This window comes from Bombina bombina, chromosome 7 (assembly GCF_027579735.1).
Source record: "Bombina bombina isolate aBomBom1 chromosome 7, aBomBom1.pri, whole genome shotgun sequence".
Taxonomy (NCBI): domain Eukaryota; kingdom Metazoa; phylum Chordata; class Amphibia; order Anura; family Bombinatoridae; genus Bombina; species Bombina bombina.
The window spans coordinates 590,948,326-590,963,202 of record NC_069505.1 but is presented as its reverse complement, the minus strand read 5'-3'; the positions used below and the strand labels follow the sequence as shown (position 1 = coordinate 590,963,202).

General features: G+C 40.5%; 2 protein-coding genes across 2 annotated transcripts in view; one reads left to right on the top strand and one right to left on the bottom strand.

Moving 5' to 3' along the window:
- Positions 1-497: 497 nt before the first annotated feature.
- The window catches only part of MSH5 (mutS homolog 5), an 819,710-nt gene continuing 805,330 nt past the window's right edge, over positions 498-14,877 (bottom strand). The window contains exon 20 of the mRNA XM_053689613.1: positions 498-597. Coding sequence (XP_053545588.1) covers positions 498-597 — 100 coding nt within the window. The remainder of the gene's footprint in view (positions 598-14,877) is intronic.
- Positions 5,405-14,837, top strand: LOC128667156 (uncharacterized). Its single transcript, XM_053722084.1, has 2 exons — positions 5,405-6,477; positions 11,951-14,837. Exon 2 carries the CDS (start codon positions 11,959-11,961, stop codon positions 14,104-14,106), a length of 2,148 nt encoding a protein of 715 aa, XP_053578059.1. The 5' UTR covers positions 5,405-6,477; positions 11,951-11,958; the 3' UTR covers positions 14,107-14,837.

Sequence of the window (14,877 nt, the reverse complement as noted above, 5' to 3'; positions counted from 1 at the left end):
GTCTAGATTTGGAAACCATATCTGCTGACCAAGACTTCAGCCACAAGGCCCTGCGTAACAGAACTGCAAAATCAGAGGACTTAGTATTCAGGCGAATTACCTATATGTTAGCGTCACAAATAAAGGAATTAGGAATCCTCAAGCCTTAATCTGATCCTGACTCTCCTCTAGGGGAGTTTCCTCATAAATCAATTCAGATAAAGAGTCGCACCAATAAGTGGCGGCTCCAGCAGCTGAAAGCTTATTATTTTGTACATACTGCACAATTATGGAAACATTTTTAACCAGCTTGATGTGAAAGCAAACCACTGAAATCCCAATTCACATGTACTGTAGTATGTACTACACATAATAATAATAATCCATGGACGCAGTTGACCTTTTTTTTAACAAAACAGTTTAATAGCTGAAATATTGAACTCAATCAGCACAAATAATGTTAGACTGTAAGGGTGCTTGGAGAAGGAATTAAGAAGTGGTGAAGTTTAGAAGGTGGACTAGGCGTAGGGGAGAACTTCAGTGTCCAAATATTTTTGGAGGTCAAGTTGAGGATCCTGAAGATCAAGACTAAGGAAACGGGAGACGATACACTGACACCTGGGGATGAAACATACAGTGAGAATCGATTTTATCTAAGTTATCATATAAATTCATAACAAATGCATACTTTGAGGTTTATTTATCAAGCCGTCAACTTTGTTGCATTCAACGGCACCAATACACTCGCCTAACATTGTGGCTGCGGACCTGAATACGCTCTCCATATTTATAAAAAAAGCCGGCAAAAAGCCGTGCACCAAGTACGGAACAGTGGACTGTTGTTAACTAGAAGTCATCGATCTGGCTCCTATTCAGCTTTTTACCAACTTTATTTATACCCTGTCACTAAACACCTCCACTATACTAAAATGTTTAACCCCTATCCCGCCGCTCCTGGACCCCACCCCAACTAAATAAATGTATTAACCCCTATCCCGCCGCTCCCAGACCCCACCGCAACTAAATAAAAGTATTAACCCCTAAACCCCTGGCCTCCCACATCACTACCACTTACTAAACCTATTAACCCCTAAAACGCCAGTCCCCCACATCCCCATAAACTAAATTAAGCTATTAGCCCCTAAACCTAACAACCTCATACCTATCTTATAATAAATGAAAACTTACCTTTAGAATTAAATTAAACTATATTAAACTATTAATTAACCTAACCTATTATCCTACAATTGCATTAAACTATATTAAACTATTAATTACCCTACCCTAACTATTATACTAAAATTACATTAAACTACCAATAAAATTAACTATATTACATATTTAAAAACCTAACCCTACTCAAATTATTTAATCTACAATTAAAAATTACTAAATTACAAAAAATTAAAAACACTAAGTTACAAAAAATAAAAAACACAAAGTTACAAAAACAAACAAACCACAGTATCAAAAATAAAAACTAAATTTATGCTTACCTGATAAATTGATTTCTTCTATTGTAAGACGAGTCCACTGATTCATCCTTTACTTGTGGGATATTATCCTTACCTACAGGAAGTGGCAAAGAGCACCACAGCAGAGCTGTCTATATAGCTCCTCCCTTAGCTCCACCCCCAAGTCATTCGACCGAAGGTACAGGAAGAAAAAGGAGAAACTACAAGGTGCAGAGGTGACTGAGTTTAAATCAAAAAAATATATCTGTCTTAAAATGACAGGGCGGGCCGTGGACTCGTCTTACCATAGAAGAAATACATTTATCAGGTAAGCATCGATTTAGTTTTCTTCTATAAAGGTAAGACGAGTCCACGGATTCATCCTTTACTTGTGGGATACAATACCAAAGCTACAGGACACGGATGAACGGGAGGGACAAGACAGATGGTTAAACAGAAGGCACCACTGCTTGAAGAACTTTTCTCCCAAAAATAGCCTCCGAAGAAGCAAAGGTATAAAATTTGGAAAATTTGGAAAAGGTATGAAGCGAAGACCAAGTCGCAGCCTTACAAATCTGTTCAACAGAAGCATTATTTTTAAAAGCCCATGTGGAAGCCACCGCTGTAGTAGAGTGAGCTGTAATTTTTTCAGGAGGCTGCTGTCCAGCAGTCTCGTATGCCAAACGGATGATGCTCTTCAGCCAAAAAGCAAGAGAGGTAGCCGTAGCTTTTTGACCTCTATGTTTTCCAGAATAGACAACAAACAAAGAAGATGTTTGACGAAAATCTTTGGTCGCTTGCAAGTAAAACTTTAAAGCACGAACCACGTCCAAGTTGTGCAATAGACGCTCCTTCCTAGAGGAAGGATTAGGACACAGAGAAGGAACAACAATATCCTGGTTAATATTCTTATTAGTAACAACCTTAGGAAGGAATCCAGGTTTGGTACGCAAAACCACCTTATCAGCATGGAAAACAAGATAAGGCGAGTCGCACTGCAATGCAGATAGTTCAGAAACTCTTCAAGCCGAAGAGATAGCAACTAAAAACAGAACTTTCCAAGATAGAAGCTTATTATCTATGGAATGCATAGGTTCAAACGGAACCCCTTGAAGAACCTTAAGAACTAAATTCAAACTCCATGGCGGAGCAACAGGATTAAACACAGGCTTGATTCTAACTAAAGCCTGACAGAACGACTGAACGTCTGGAACATCTGCCAGACGTTTTTGCAGTAGAATTGATAAAGCAGATATCTGTCCCTTTAAGGAACTAGCTGATAGCTCCTTCTCCAATCCTTCTTGGAGAAAGGACAAAATCCTAGGAATCCTGATCTTACTCCATGAGTAGCCTTTGGATTCGCACCAATAAAGATATTTACGCCATATCCTATGATAAATTTTCCTGGTGACAGGCTTTCAAGCCTGAATCAAGGTACCGACTGCGAGAAACCCCGCTTGGATAAGATCAAGCGTTCAATCTCCAAGCAGTCAGCCGCAGAGAAACTAAATTTGGATGCTGGAATGGACCTTGAATCAGAAGGTCCTGTCTCAATGGCAGAGTCCATGGTGGAAGAGATGACATGTCCACCAGGTCTGCATACCAAGTACTGCGTGGCCACACAGGTGCTATCAAAATAACTGAAGCTCTCTCCTGTTTGATTCTGGCAATCAAACGAGGAAGGAGAGGAAATGGTGGAAACACATAACCCAGATTGAACGACCAGGGTACTGCTAGAGCATCTATCAGTACTGCCTGAGGATCTCTTGACCTGGACCCGTAACAAGGAAGTTTGGCATTCTGACGAGACGCCATCAGATCCAATTCTGGTGTGCCCCATTGCCGAATCAATTGTGCAAACACCTCCGGATGGAGTTTCCACTCCCCCGGATGAAAAGACTGACGACTTAGAAAATCTGCTTCCCAGTTCTCCACTCCTGGGATATAGATTGCTGATAGATGGCAAGAGTGAGTCTCTGCCCATCAAATTATTTTGGTAACCTCTATCATCGTTAGAGAACTCTTTGTTCCCCCCTGATGATTGATATATGCTACAGTCGTGATATTGTCCGACTGGAATCTTATGAATCTGACCGACGCCAGCAAAGGCCACGCATGAAGGGCGTTGAATATCGCTCTCAGTTCTAGAATATTTATCGGGAGGAGAGCCTCCTCCTGAGTCCACAATCCCTGTGCTTTCAGGGAATTCTAGACTGCACCCCAGCCCAATAGGCTGGCGTCCATCGTCACTATGACCCACGCTGGCCTGCGGAAACACATTTCCCTGGACAGATGATCCTGTGACAACCACCAAAGAAGAGAGTCTCTGGTCTCTTGGTCCAGATTTATCTGAGGAGATAAATCTGCATAATCCCCATTCCACTGTTTGAGCATGCAAAGTTGCAGTGGTCTGAGATGCAAGCGAGCAAACGGAACTATGTCCATTGCTGCTACCATTAAGCCGATTACCTCCATACACTGAGCCACTTACAAGCGAGGAATGGAATGAAGAGCTCGGCAGATGGATAACATTTTTGATTTCCTGACCTCCATCAGAAAAATTTTCATGTCCACCGAATCTATCAGAGTTCCCAGGAAAGGAACTCTTGTGAGAGGGATAAGTGAACTCTTTTGTACGTTCACCTTCCACCCATGAGATCTTAGAAAAGCCACCATGATGTCCATGTGAGACTTGGCTAGTTGGAAAGTTGAAGCCTGGATTAAGATATCGTCCAGATAAGGCGCCACAGCTATGCCCCGCGGCCTTAGAACCGCCAGAAGGGACCCTAGCACCTTTGTGAAAATTCTGGGAGCTGTGGCCAACCTGAAAGGAAGAGCCACAAACTGGTAATGCTTGTCCAGAAAGGCGAACCTGAGGAACTGGTGATGATCTTTGTGGATAGGAATGTGTAGATACGCATCCTTTAAGTCCACGGTGGTCATATATTGACCCTCCTGGATCATTGGCAAAATAGTCCGAATGGTCTCCATCTTGAAGGATGGGACTCTGAGGAATTTGTTTAGGATCTTGAGATCCAAAATTGGTCTGAAGGTTCCCTCTTTTTTGGGAACCACAAACAGATTGGAGTAGAACCCTTGCCCCTGTTCTGTTTTTGGAACTGGGCAGATCACTCCCATGGTATATAGGTCTTCTACACAGCGTAAGAACGCCTCTCTTTTTGTCTGGTTTACAGACAATTGAGAAAGATGGAATCTCCCCCTTGGGGGAGAATCTTTGAAATCTAGAAGATACCCCTGGGTCACTATTTCTAAAGCCCAGGAGTCCTGAACGTCTCTTGCCCAAGCCTGAGCGAAGAGAGAAAGTCTGCCCCCTACTAGATCCGGTCCCGGATCGGGGGCTACCCCTTCATGCTGTCTTGGTGGCAGCAGCAAGCTTCTTGGCATGTTTACCCTTGTTCCAAGTCTGGTTAGGTCTCCAGACTGACTTGGATTGAGCAAAATTCCCCTCTTGCTTTGCGGCAGGGGAAGAGGTAGAGGGACCACCTTTGAAGTTCTGAAAGGGACGAAAATTATTTTGTTTGGTCCTCATCTTATTCGTCTTATCCTGAGGAAGGGCATGGCCTTTCCCTCCAGTGATGTCTGAAATGATCTCTTTCAGTTCAGGCCCGAATAGGGTCTTACCCTTGAAAGGGATGGCTAAAAGCTTAGATTTTGATGACACATCAGCAGACCAGCACTTAAGCCATAACGCTCTACGCGCTAAAATGGCAAAACCTGAATTCTTCGCCGCAAATTTAGCCAATTGAAAAGCGGCATCTGTAATGAAAGAATTAGCTAGCTTGAGAGCCCTAATTCTATCCAGAATATCATCTAATGGGGTCTCAACCTGAAGAGCCTCTTCCAGAACCTCGAACCAAAAGGACGCTGCAGTAGTTTCAGGAACAATGCACGCTATAGGTTGGAGAAGAAAACCTTGGTGAACAAATATTTTCCTTAGAAGACCCTTGTAATAATGGCATGATCTGAATTCACATATGGTCTGGAAGGGGTATATATATATACATATATATATGGTATATGTATTCTACAAGAACTCAGCTGAATGGTAAAGAAGGGGTTAACTCCTCATTCAGATACTAGGTCACTATGGAATGTAGAAAGATCACATTACCAGACCCCCATCTGAGAAGGATGACCAGCTGGCTTAAGATCCTTTGTCTAAGGCTAATGCCATTCCCTACCCCCAAAGCACATGCAGGATGAAACCATATACTCTTAAAATTACAATGAGGGCTTGCTTATGAGTGACATCATCATTGTGGGAGGGATGAAAAACTTACAATAAAAGTAGCAGGAATACTGGAGTTCACCCTCTCTCTTTCACTCTTTTTCAATTGGAATGGTGACCACAGCTAACATCAGAAGTAAGTGATCCTTACAGACACATAATTTCAGCACACCATACTTTCACATAGATTGGGCAAATGTATTAGTGTAATATTGATGTATAGTTCACTGCTGAGTATTTATAAGTGATTTGCATATGTGTAATTTATATTTAATCTGCATATTGTAATAATGTTTAATTAGCCTCATTGTAATAAAAGTTTTGTTACTGCTGGAATAAGACTTTGTGAGTTTATGACCTTACAAGTAGTTTAAGCTAGTGATTGTGTGTTAATATTATATAGTGGGTATAATAATTTATAAGGGATTATTAAATGTAATATTAGCCTTTCACTAAAGTGTATAGCAAATAGATACTAAGATTTATAGAGTCTTAGGGACCATTTAAATGCAGTTATTTCATTGGCGAGCCAGCGAATTTTCTTACCAACTACACTTGTTTTAAGGGGGGACTAATCCAGGTTCTTTTTATAATACAAGTGTGATTTTTGGACGAAAATTGAACCTAGTTTTTGCTATACTGTTTTTGAGTTGAGCGTTTCAGCAGTAAAGTCTTTGGCCAAGACTACAGATCCAGAGAGGCATTACCTAAGGATCAGTTGAACCAGACGCAGAGAAAATCATATCGCGCAGGACGTGAATCTGATTTGCTGGCAGTCTGAAGACACTTTAAAGTGTGAGTATGGAATTAATTGTTAAATATGCAGAATGTAGCACATTTGAGCCTGTTGTTGATGAAAATACTGACATAGTTAAAAGACTGAAAGATGTGTGGTTGCAATGTGAGAATGAGAATAAGCTTATTGATAAAAAAAGGTTTTGTTTAACAAAAGAAAAATCCAAATTACAGAATTGCATGAAACTGTTGTTAGCTATCAAAGACCAAATGAATAGAGCAATCTTTGAACATTCTCCCCCAATAGCCATGTTAACAGAGATCAATTGTAACACATTAGATGAGAATTGCCCCACATGTGGGGTAAATGCAGAATATATTAATACTTTAGAAGAAAATTATGACGCAAGAGGCCAACTTATTGCTTCATTGAGACAGGGACTTGCAAACTTAACCCCTGTTGCAGTATTAAATGAGGACAATGCATGTGTGTCGCAGGAAGATGGGGCACATGTTGATGGGGGAAGGGTGCAAAGCCCACATGTTGATGGGGGGAGGGTGCCTATTCCACACAGTGAGGAAAGATTGAATCACACACAAAATACAGAGAGGACACACATTCCAATACTAACCCCACAGATAACTAGGCCAAGAACATTAAACACAGAACATCAAACAGATACTTTATCACTAACACCCAGTGTAAGATCCAGGGGAAGAAATTTAACTCAATCGCAAAATTTACTTTTTTCTACCACCTCTGCTGAAACATCATCCCTGGTATCAACTACCCTTATAAAACAAGATAGAGATAAAGTAATGAGACAACTGGTAAAGTTAAAACCTCTCTTTCCAGTGTATGATGTTAAAGCAGATGTTTTCACTAACATGTCAAATTTTGAGTCTGCAGTAAAACAATACATGCTGTCACATAAGGAAGCATGCTTTTTGTTAAAAATGTGGCTTCCAGGCAGCATTGCAGCTAGATTACAATCACCAGTTGCAGGCCCAGTTAATTTGAACACAGATTGGTTTAAGGAGGATAAATGGGGTTCAGATGGGGACAGATTAAAAGCTGTTTGTAAACTAGTGACAGGGAGTAGAGATTTGGACAGTCACTCTCTTGCAGAAATGCAAGTAGCATTAAATGATGACCCATGGGTATTTGCAGCTAAATTTGAACAATTATATAGACTGACACACAGAATTTCACCAGAACAAACACCTCATGATATGTTGCAGTATTTAATTAAAAAATTCACATATTTGGAACCTAGCATACAAATGATGGCTGAGGAAAAGAATACACTAGAGGGTGTGTTATCTATTATAGGTAAGGCTAGGCAGAACATTTTAAAGAAAAAGAACACAGGGCAACACAGAATTGCTGTGGTAACCACTAATGAAGGGAAACAAAAATATTCAGAGGGTCCCTTCAAAGGTACTTGCCATTACTGCAATAAATATGGGCACAGACAAGTAGATTGCAGATTCTTAAAGAGAATTCAGAAGGAAACTGAGGGAGGGCAGGAAAGATTACATCCCTCTGCACCTCCAAAAGAAAGCTATGCACATAATTGGGTAGGGAAAAATAACAAGATTAAGCCCCCAGATAAAACAGGACAGGAATACACCGCAAAGCTTAGGCCTGGTACTAATCTGTATGGCCCAGCGCATGAGGCTTTGAGAGTGATGACTGTGGGGGGAGGGGAAGTGGGATATCATGAAAAGAATTATGAAAATAATTCTCCTCTGATATCCTGCTCTGACTGACTACCTCAGGCCCTGGATGACATGGTCCCTATATGTAACACCTTTAGGGATCATTCTGGACGTCCCTGTGTCTATGGTGTGATTGAGGGCCATCGCACAAAACTCCTCATAGACACAGGAGCTTCAGTAACTTTGACAGACTTACCATTAAGTCCCCCACAAGGGACAAGACAGACATTTCTTGTGGGACTTGGGGGATCCCAGTCCCAAGCATCCCTTATCCCAAATGTGACTATGACACTAGGTAATCAGTGGACTAAGGAAATTCCCATTTGGCAGAGCAAAAACACAGAGGGTACAATACTTGGTGCTGATATAATGAGATCAGAAGGGATGATAGTGGACCTATGTAACAATGTTTTGTGGAGGGATACTAGAGGGAGAAAACCTGTAATATTAGATGACTCTTACATCAGTCCCATAGCATCCATTGCATCAATTCCTTCAGAAAGGGTGTGGCCGGATACTGAAAGTCACCCTGATTTGAAGAGATTGGTCATGGATTTCCCTGACATATGGGCTCAACATAAGAATGATTGTGGCATATTAAAAGGCATTGAAATCAATATTGTAGGCCCTGACCCCCCTCCACAAAGACAGTATCGTTTTCCAGCAGAAGCTATTGAACCTGTGAGGCAAATTATTAGTCAGCTTGAAAGCCAAGGGATAATTAGGAAATGTTCCTCCTCTAATAATTCTCCTTTGTGGCCAGTAAGGAAAGCAAATAATACTTGGAGGTTAACTGCTGATTTTCGTATGGTGAATAAAGTTACCCCACCTGTTACAAATCTAGTTGCTTCTACTCCTGAAGTGGTATCCAAACTGAGTGCCACATGTAGGTGGTATTCTGTTCTGGATATAAGTAATGGTTTTTGGAGTGTCAGACTAGCCCCAGAGTGCCAATATAAGTTTGCTTTCTGCTTTGATAACATGCAATTTTGCTTCAATTCGCTTCCTCAGGGCTTCCACAGCTCGCCTACATACTTTCACCAAGCATTAGCAGAGGTATTAAAAACATTCTCAGTCCCAGAAAGTATCATACAGTATGTAGATGATATTTTGTTACAAACAGAGACAGTAGAGGAACATTTGGAGCGGCTGAATGAACTGTTTGGCTTGATTGCTGAATCTGGCCTCAAGTTAAACACTTCGAAAGTACAATTAATGAGACAAAAGGTGACATTTTTGGGAGTATCAATACAAAGGGGTACAAGATGCCCTACTAGAGAACGAGTTACAGCCATACTTCAGGTGCCCAGACCTTTGCATAGGCAGTCCTTAAGACAATTCTTAGGCTTGGTAAATTTTTCTCGTGATTTCATTGAAGGGTTTGCTGAAAAAGCAAAACCTCTCTATGATCTTTTGAAAGGGGAGGATGTTGGGAAAATTCCTTGGAATACAGAACATGAGGAAGCATTTAAAGTGTTAAAGGAAGGTTTAGCATCAGCCCCTGCCCTTGCCACAGTGGAGAGGGAGGCCCCTTTTGCTTTACAAACATACACATCTGACACTTCAATTTCCACAGTCCTACTGCAGGAGAAGGCTGAAAAATGGAGGCCTGTTGGCTATTTTTCCAGGCTTCTTACTCCAGTAGAGAAAGGTTATGACGCATGTATCAAGGCTTTGTTAGGGGTGCATTGGTCAGTTCAGGCTACTGAGCATATAGTGGGATTTGGGAAGCTCATCCTCCAAACACCACATACCCCTATAAAGCTGTTATTGGAGAAATCATTAAGTGGGGTTTCAACACAAAGAGTGACTAGGTGGTTAATAGATTTGCAACATCGTGACATCACTGTACAACACAATGCAAAATACACATTACCCCAACTAATGCACACTCAGGGTGAACCCCATGACTGCACAGAGACATTCACACACAGGGAATCGCCTCATAAATTGTTCAGGGACAAAACTTCTCCCCAGGATTTACAAATTTATGTAGATGGCTCAAGATTTTGGCAGGATGGTCAATTTAATACTGGTTTTGCTATTTGGGTCCCCTCGCAACAATTAGCTCTTAAATTTATGTTACCAAGATCATTCTCAGCACAGAGAGCAGAATTAGAAGCCATTTCTATGGCTTGCCACAGGTTTGACACACAAGACATTTGTATATACAGTGACAGTGCCTATGTGACCAGATCACTGACAGAGTACTTACCAATTTGGAATCTAAGAGGAATGGTAGACTCAGCAGGCAAACCATTGTCACATGTTCAAGCCCTTAAGAAATTGGTAGATTGGGGAACACAGCACCCATTGCAGTCAGCTATTGTTAAAGTTAAGGCACACACACATTTCACAGATGCACATTCACAAGGGAATGCACATGTGGACATGTTAGCCAAACAGGCAGCTGTAGATGGGGAACCATGGCAATCAGATGAGAATGACAGTGAGACACAGGAAGCATGGAGAGAGCATGTTACATCTAAAGATACAATGGTACACATAGCAAAGATTACAATGGTAGATTCAGAGGTACCTGATTTGAAAACAGAACAAGCTAAAGATCCTAACCTTTTCCCTCTGTTACAGGAACAGCAAACACTCCCAAATGGTTATTCAATTTGTAATGGGTTAATATGTTACTCTAATCCCATTGATCCACAGGCTAAATTGGTTTTTGTGGTCCCGAGTCATTTGCAGGGACCTATAACACAGCAAACACATTCTTTTCTTGGGCATATTGGGCAAAGTGCATTAGAGTACCATTTAAGGCAAAAATTTCATTGGCCAGATTTAGCAGAAACCTGTTTAAAATGTGTACAAGAATGTTTAATTTGTGCTCAAATTAATCCACGCCCTAAAGGTCAGAGACCCATTCTCCAGAGAATACCAGTAGCAGATGGCCCCTGGAAAGCTATCCAAATTGATTTTATAGGCCCACTTCCACTATCAAAGGGGGGTCTCAGGTATGCCCTAGTAATTGTAGATATTTTTTCAAAATGGGTTGAGGCTATTCCACTTCATTGTGATACTGCACAGGCTACTGCCAGAGCACTGTGGGAACATGTTTTCTCAAGATGGGGGTTTCCAACACTCATTGAATCAGACAGGGGTACACATTTTACAGGTCAGGTAATGCAAAATCTCTGTGCCCTACTGGGAATACAGACAAGATTTCATGTACCATATCATCCACAATCCTCTGGTATAGTTGAGCGCATGAATCGCACATTAAAAACAAAATTGTCAAAAATGCTTTCCCAGTATGGTAAATCATGGGTCACACATCTTCCAGCAGTTCTAATGGCTATTAGAGCTACACCATCAAATGCTACCAAGTGTTCTCCCTATGAGCTCATGACAGGGAGAAAGATGGCATTAGGCCACCCAGGTGAACCACAATTGTCTACTCCCTTGAGAGAATCTGTGTCTAGAGATCAATATCTCTCCCAAATTCAGGAGCAGTTGAGCTCACTGCTAATTTTTGCTGCCTCTAATATGGCCCCAACAGATTGTAAATTTTCATCTACACCTCAAACACCTCTGTTTGAGAAGGGGGGATTGATCATGATTAAAAATTTTCGCAAAAATTCTCCCTGGGATGCAAATTGGGAAGGACCTTATAGAATTTTGGACAAATTGGGTAATACTGTAATTAAAATAGAAAGATCAACCCCTGGGAAAACCAGAAGGCAGCCTGGTTACAAATGGGTCCATGTTGACCAATGTAAATTGTATAGAGGGACAGCTGTCCCAGATGTAGATATTTCTGCTAAGAACTGATATTCTCTTAATCTTTTTTTGACAGATTTCATTATGTGGAGCCTGAGAGGAATGATCGCCACAAACCTATTTGTATTTGTGTGGGTGTTATTGCAAAAACTTCCAATCTGTGACTGTAATGAACTGTCAATCACAAACCTCACAAGGAGTCGTAGATGGAGCTCAAGCAGCATCATCAGAGGATGGACAGGCTTATGGAGCTCTCAAGACCTTCACAAAGATTGTTTGGGAAAATTGACTTTTAATGTGGGTGGGAAAATTGAAATATTTGCAGAAAAACATCAAGACAATTTAATTGGTTTTTGGAGGGTCAATCAGGGTAATAAAGTTGAATGGGAATGTAAGTGGGTGGCTTGGGGAAAATGGACTGTAGGTCTGGTGGGAGAAGGTGTTTCTGTGTCTACAACATTTACAAATCCTATTCACACTATAAATGGCGATAACTATAATATAACCAAGGTTATATTTGAACAACAAATTGGAGAAGGGATTAATTGGAGGGTTACAGCTGCCAACTTTGGTGGAGGGATTGAAGTATACTTAAAAATAGACCAAATAAAGGAAACAACCACATTTACGCCTTTGATCTATTCTACTTTAATCACTACACCAAAGATGAAACATTATGACAATACTCCAATGTGTAAGGGGAAAAGTGTTGTTTCTAGTGGTCCATTTCAAACAAGTACAATCAAGCCAACTCCAGTATTGAGGGATGCCACATTCCAATTTATCACGTGGAAGATTAAAATAATAGATTGGCTAGTTTCCACACATTACCAAAATTGTTCCAGAATTACTGCCACTATGGAAAAAGCATTAGTTAAGTGGGCAGAAGGTACTAGGAGAAGGACTAGGAGGGATATCATGGATACAGTTTTGGGAGGTGTGGGAACAGGGCTAGGTGTGGTAAATTCCATTGACATATCCAGCTTAACAGCAACCTTACAGTCTCAGGGGATGTTAAATGCAAAAGGGATTCATACGCAACAAATGATAAACACTCTGGTAGAGACACTGACACAGACAGTCATTCAGGTTCAGGGTCCTGCCATTCAACATACAGAGGAAATACTGATAGGAGTAATTAGCAGGTTAAGGGAAGTATCCTGGGATTTTGTGTGTATTTCCATGCAAACAGAATTATCAACTGACTTTAAATTAATAGCACAGGCTATGGAAAATAACCATACACCTTTGGGAGGGTGGGAGCAGTCTGTTGTTAACAGTTTTGCATCAAAACACAGAGAATTATGGTTAAACAGTTGGTTGGGCTGCAGGGAAAATATATGCAGGGCTACTTCACTTGTGCCCACTAGTGGTACCTATCAGAATGTTTATCATTTGTTTTCACTAGGAACACCTGTCACAGAATCTCATGTTTTGCATCATGAGTTAGAGTTCCCAAATTTTATATGGAATGGTTCCCATATGGAACAGGTAGACATGTCTGGCTGCATAAGGTTTCCTTCTAAAATTTTATGTCTACCCAACCAGGCAAGAATAATTTTTGATTCCTGCTGGCATAATCACTCATATTGCAATGGTTTTGTGGAGAAAGTTAATCCCCAAGATATGATTTTTCCCTTAGGACAAGGAAAGGTGTGTTTTGTTGCATTGAAGCCTAAAGATGAAGTGCATGTATGGTTTGACAGGTGTAATTCAAGGGAACAAATCACACCAGGGATTTATTGTATTACTGGGTACCCTGTGAGGATAAGTTCACTACAGTTTAACTTCACTGTCCCACAGTTACTCACATATAACGCTACCTTGGGGGCTCCACTCATAACCCCAATATTAGTAGATGATGCACCTTGGCAAAAATGGGTAACCTTATTGCAAAAAGACTCTGTGTTACTAGAACATCTTAAAAATTTTGGGGAACGTGTTCATGTAAATTTCTACCATCAGGAACAAGAACTACAAAGGATTGAACATACTTTTACGGAGATGTCAAGTGCAACCTGGTGGCAGAAATTAGCAAATTCCTTTTCGAAACAGTCATCATGGGGTTCTGCATTGGGAAATCTGTTTATACATCCATTTATAATCATATTATTTATTTCTATATTATGTATAATTATTCAAATTTGTATGTGTTGTTATTTAAAATCATTAATTGCACGTGTATATCACTTATATTATGGTATGCGAATGGAAGCGTCTTTAGTACACTAATATAGCCATCACACATAGGTGGGGTTAGGAATCTTCCATCAGATTCACTCATATAAAACAACCATTGGAATGGAAGGGTATGGTAACCTCCATTGCCAAAAGGGGGGAATGTAATAATGGCATGATCTGAATTCACATATGGTCTGGAAGGGGTATATATATATACATATATATATGGTATATGTATTCTACAAGAACTCAGCTGAATGGTAAAGAAGGGGTTAACTCCTCATTCAGATACTAGGTCACTATGGAATGTAGAAAGATCACATTACCAGACCCCCATCTGAGAAGGATGACCAGCTGGCTTAAGATCCTTTGTCTAAGGCTAATGCCATTCCCTACCCCCAAAGCACATGCAGGATGAAACCATATACTCTTAAAATTACAATGAGGGCTTGCTTATGAGTGACATCATCATTGTGGGAGGGATGAAAAACTTACAATAAAAGTAGCAGGAATACTGGAGTTCACCCTCTCTCTTTCACTCTTTTTCAATTGGAATGGTGACCACAGCTAACATCAGAAGTAAGTGATCCTTACAGACACATAATTTCAGCACACCATACTTTCACATAGATTGGGCAAATGTATTAGTGTAATATTGATGTATAGTTCACTGCTGAGTATTTATAAGTGATTTGCATATGTGTAATTTATATTTAATCTGCATATTGTAATAATGTTTAATTAGCCTCATTGTAATAAAAGTTTTGTTACTGCTGGAATAAGACTTTGTGAGTTTATGACCTTACAAGTAGTTTAAGCTAG